This window comes from Rutidosis leptorrhynchoides, chromosome 8 (assembly GCF_046630445.1).
Source record: "Rutidosis leptorrhynchoides isolate AG116_Rl617_1_P2 chromosome 8, CSIRO_AGI_Rlap_v1, whole genome shotgun sequence".
Lineage (NCBI taxonomy): Eukaryota > Viridiplantae > Streptophyta > Magnoliopsida > Asterales > Asteraceae > Rutidosis > Rutidosis leptorrhynchoides.
In genome coordinates, this window is record NC_092340.1 from 204,884 (window position 1) to 210,000 (window position 5,117).

Sequence of the window (5,117 nt, forward strand, 5' to 3'; positions counted from 1 at the left end):
TTATAAGACTGTTTTAATCATAACTTCATACGATACAACATATTACGTTTCAATATAGTTTGATTAATTACAAATTCCTCGTGCAACGAATAAATATAAATATAGTTTCTTTATACTCCATTGCCCCAACCAACCTTATTGTTTGTTTCTTTTCTTTCTTTTTCTTTCTCTTTATTTACTGGTAAAATTAAAGACCACAAAAATTCTATTTTCGTTGTTTTGCGAGGAATAAAATAGAAAATGAAAAATTGGATGTATAAAATTATTATTTCTGATGGTAAGGTAGTGCAAGTATCCGCCCGCATCTTCTGATGTATCCATGCGAGACGGCAACAAGTACCACCAGTCCAATGATATTTTCAGGTCGCGGAAGCTCTTTAATAGTTGTGAGAAACAAGTGTAGTTATAGTCGTAAGTCGAAGAAAAGTCATTTGGTTCAGTGTATGGTGGACCCCACCTCATCCGGGAATGTGATTGCCGCCGCCGCCGCCGCTGCTGCTCGGTCTACTTCTCTTCATGGAGCGGTAGCGTCGGCGATTACTCAAGTTGCTGTCACCGCTGTCGCAATTGCATCCGGAGCTTGTTTATCTACAAAGGTTGATTTTTTATGGCCTAAAGTCGATCAACAACCTGGTAAATAAAAACGAATTTTCTTTTCTTTTCTTTTCTTTTATTTTCTTTTGCCAAATTAAGATTGTATAAAAACGAATTGGTTAATTATAACACACCAACGAACTATCAGACAAATTGCAACACCCGCTTTTTGTCCTGATGAAACGAGATCTCATAGATATATCTTGTTTCACGTTACTATACTACTAGTCAAGTGGCAGTAAGTAAGTCGTGCTCCAGAAAGTCAACATACTTTTGAACTTCAGTTTAGAATCTTTTTGTAATTTTAGAAAATAATATATGATAACTACCTGATTCATCTATCCTATCCTATCCTATCCTTAGAACAAAAATATAGTACTAACTTTGGCGGTTAATTTGTCCCAAGAGTCATTTAGTTATGCATTACAAATACAAAGTTAGAGTGCATTAGTTAGTTGATAATTCCCCCTTCAATTTAATTGCACGTACGTACGTGATTATAAAACTTTTGTATGGTTGAAGAAAATGATGTAAGGTTTTTCTCCTTTTGATTTGTCGGTCTGCTAGTGATGATAAATTATTTGTGTTGTTTTTGTTTGAATCCACATATATCATACTGTATATAAGATATTAAATCATGTTATGAGCTATACACTTGAAACTAACTAACCATCTATAGTAGTTTCTATTAAAATCCTATAATGATGATGTCATTATTAGGCTAATTCTTTTGTTAAAAAAATCAAAAAACAAAAGAAAAAAATCTAAGCATGATGGGTGATGTCATTAATCTAAATAATTTTGAATTTAAATTAAATCTTATTAATTAATTATTATTATTAAATCTTGTTAATAATTATTTAAATTATTAAAATTAAATATTTTTTAATTTTTTTAATTAATTATTTTGAATTGAGTACGAGAAGGTATAAAAGCTAGGCAGAAGGAAACCAATTCTAAATTTATATTTTAATTTACACTTTTAAAATAAAATGACAACCAATATTATCTCTTATGATTGGATGTGGATTGTATAATATGCATTTTAGGTGTTTGATGAAATGTTCAGCTGACGAGTTTCTTAGTCGGACTTCGTGGTTCCACGGGCCATTAAACTAAATGACTTTAGTATTTACGTTCACTTAATAGCTAAAAAACATATCATTAAACTGTTTCATTTAAACAAACCCGTGGTTTCACGGGTCATTTCACTAGTAATTCCCAAATATGCAACTGATGCTTGCTTGCTTGCTTGCTTGCACTAATTAAGTTAGTGAGTTTGCAGGTTGTTTAATACTGGAGGGAGTAGATGTTACTGGTTACCCTGTATTTAATGACCCACAGGTTTACCATCCGTGCTTGCTTGTAATCTTCATAAATTGTGGTGTGGTGTGGTAGTCTAAAAGATTTTAATTTGTGAAGGCAGGTGCAGAAGGCAGTTGCATTTGCACGGAAAGCTCATCATGGCCAGCTTCGGAAAACAGGAGACCCTTATCTAACTCACTGTATCAATACAGCAAAAATCTTAGCTGCTCTTGTTCCTTCAACCGGGAAAAAGGTAACTAGTATTTCTTATGTCTTCGTTCTACTCTCTCTCTCTCTCTCTCTCTCTCTCTATATATATATATATATATATATATATATATATATATATATATATGGGGGCAGATCAATGGGGCAGATCAAAAAAAAAAAAATTTCCGTTTTTTTGGAATTTTTTTTCAGGCATCAAGATCACACGAAAATATGAACATTTAGAAAAGACACTTCGTGATGAATGTTATTATTTAGGCGGGAAAACGATCGGCAAAAATAACATTCAAGATAATATTGATCGTGAAGAATGTTAACGTTTTTTTTTTCATGTTTTGTGAAGTAAAATTTAGCCCGATTTAGAGTTTAGGGTTTAGGGTTTGGTGTTTTGGGTTTAGTCCCTAAACCCTAAACTCTAAACCGTTCGTGTTAAAAACTCAATTTAAATCCTAAATCTAAACCCTAAATTTCTAAACCCAATATCTAAACCCTATAAACCCTAATATCTAAACCCTAATATCCAAACCCTCAACATACGCTCGAAAAACACGATAATTGTTATATATTACTTCTTCGAGCGTTTTCCCGCCAAAATAAAAGCATTTATCACAAAGTGTCTTTATTAAATATTCATATTTTCATCCAATCTATAATGTTCGTGAACAAAGTTTTTTCAAAAAACGAAAAAGAAAAAAAAAATTTGCTTCCCCCGATTGGTTACTTCCCCTTGATCATATATATATATATATATATATATATATATATATATATATATATATATATATATATATATATGAAATAAGCTGCTGCACTTGTTATTTAAAAATGTGAAGATCTATTAATATTTAGAATGCACTCAAGTTACTTACATAATGGATGGAAGAAGATTGCTAAAAATTTCCCTAACACATTTACAGTTTTTGAGTTATCAAACACATTTATCTCAATATTATTTGGGAAAATGTTAGGTTTGCGCATTCATATTCAAAGGAGACTACTTATTAAGAGAGTACTTATTAATGAGAGACAAAATTACTCTTGTCGTCCTTAAACTTGTATCGAAAATCATTGACTCCGTCCTTAAACTTCTCTTTTTTTGCTCACCTCGTCACTGAACTTTCAAAAAAAAACGTTCGCCGTACTTATGTTTAGTTGTCGTCTCTTTCCTAGCATGTGCGTATCACGTGAGGGTATTTCAGTCATTTCCCTGTTTTACTCCTTTTAAACTCTTGACAAAATTACGCGGGTCGTCCCTCAATTTCTTTACTTTTTATCTTTTTACTTTCCCCTTCCCTCCAAAAAAGTGCTTTCCTATGACCTATATATATATATATATATATATATATATATATATATAATATGCGGAAGGGCACTTGGAAATATCAGTTAGGATTTTGTTGTTATAATTATTTATTATATCGGCTTTATAAATCTCACTTTCAGATTGTACCGAAGACACTTTTGTTTTGGTTGTTAACTAAGATGTGAAGATCTTATATCTTAAAGACTTAGATTTACAATAGTGTGCATCTGTTTATAGCAATATTGTGAACCTCAAATGGATAGCTGGGTGTCATCACTATTTGAAATGTTTAAATGCCAATATTGCTGCAGGCTATTGATACAGTCATTTCTGGCATACTACATGATGTAGTTGATGATACCTGTGAAAGCTTGTACAGCATAGAGACAGAGTTTGGTGAAGATATAGCAAAATTGGTATCTGGTGTCTCTCGATTGAGTTATATCAATCAGGTATGAACAAGTAGAATCAGTTTATGACGATTCATCCAGCAATTATTATTATTTTATTATAAACAAGATAACATAACGATTGGTGAAAGTTGACGTGATATTGATATATAGATTGCCATGTATGTATATTGCAGTTGCTACGAAGACACCGCAGGATAAATGTGACTCAGGCTAGCCTTGGCTACGAAGAGGTACCTACATTTGGACTCCATCTATGCTATGCTATGCTATGCTTTCAGTTTACTAATAATTTTTCCATCCAAATCCAAATCCTAATCCAAATCTGCCTTAATTAAAAGTTGAAAACATAAAAATGTTGGTTGGTTGGTTGGTTGGTTGGTAATAAAAACCAAACCTGTCCTGTGGTATTCTTAAAAAAAAAAATGATATGTCAAAACGAACCTTCATGTGAACTGGGAAGGTAGGTGCTATTTATTTATGAACTTAATAAAGGAGTCTAGCCAAAGCCATTTGGTTTCACCTTATTCATATAGTAAGTAATTAGCTCAGTCAAGGCTTCCGTCAGTGGGTGTTTTTTGGGCAACATGTTGTTTGAGAGCTGCTTGCTCTACCAGCCAGTATGCTTCACAGCTCTAGTGTAATCTGGGAGTAGTAGTTGTGTGTATCATTTGTGTTGTGTGTTTACACCTCAATTCAATTTCAATTATAGAATAAATAAAAGACAATGAAAAGGAAACTAGACAGCTATGATGCAAGACTACATAACTATATAAACTAACAACTGATATAAACCGCATAGCTGTTTCTAGCATTAAAAAAAATTAACATAACTAGAAGCGGTGAGTAGTAAACTTTCAGCAGATATGCTCTTCCGACTAAAAAGAAAACCACCAATAAATTTTCAGGCGCCGGTTTGTTTAAGTATGTATGTATGTATTCAAATCTTTATGTTTCTCAAGGATTTTGATCTTCCTTTTGGATAAGTTGTTTCTAGCATGAATTAATTAATTAATTTATTAATTAATTAATTAATTAATTAATTACTCATTGTAGGCAAATAATTTACGAGTGATGCTCTTGGGAATGGTCGATGATCCCCGTGTGGTGCTCATCAAGCTTGCTGATCGTCTACACAACATGAGAACCATGTATGACTCGTTTCTTTTGTACTTATCATCATCATCATCATCATCATCATCATCATCATCATCCTCCTAAGTAATAAATACAGTAGTATAGTATTCATCTCAAACTTGAGTAGTGACTTTATTTCA

The 5,117-nt window shown here is 32.4% G+C and overlaps 1 protein-coding gene across 5 annotated transcripts in view; it reads left to right on the top strand.

The window, feature by feature from the left end:
* The first annotated feature begins 203 nt into the window (after nt 1-203).
* LOC139861471 (uncharacterized) overlaps nt 204-5,117 on the top strand; it is a 15,304-nt gene continuing 10,390 nt past the window's right edge. For 2 of the 5 annotated variants that reach the window (XM_071849863.1, XM_071849864.1), the window contains exons 1-6: nt 204-633; nt 1,880-1,938; nt 2,021-2,152; nt 3,742-3,882; nt 4,017-4,073; nt 4,897-4,991. In XM_071849863.1, coding sequence (XP_071705964.1) covers nt 312-633; nt 1,880-1,938; nt 2,021-2,152; nt 3,742-3,882; nt 4,017-4,073; nt 4,897-4,991 — 806 coding nt within the window. In that variant the 5' untranslated portion in view covers nt 204-311. Of the gene's footprint in view, nt 634-1,879; nt 1,939-2,016; nt 2,153-3,741; nt 3,883-4,016; nt 4,074-4,896; nt 4,992-5,117 lie in introns of all 5 variants that reach the window. The other 3 variants (XM_071849861.1, XM_071849860.1, XM_071849862.1) reach the window with 3 other exon arrangements.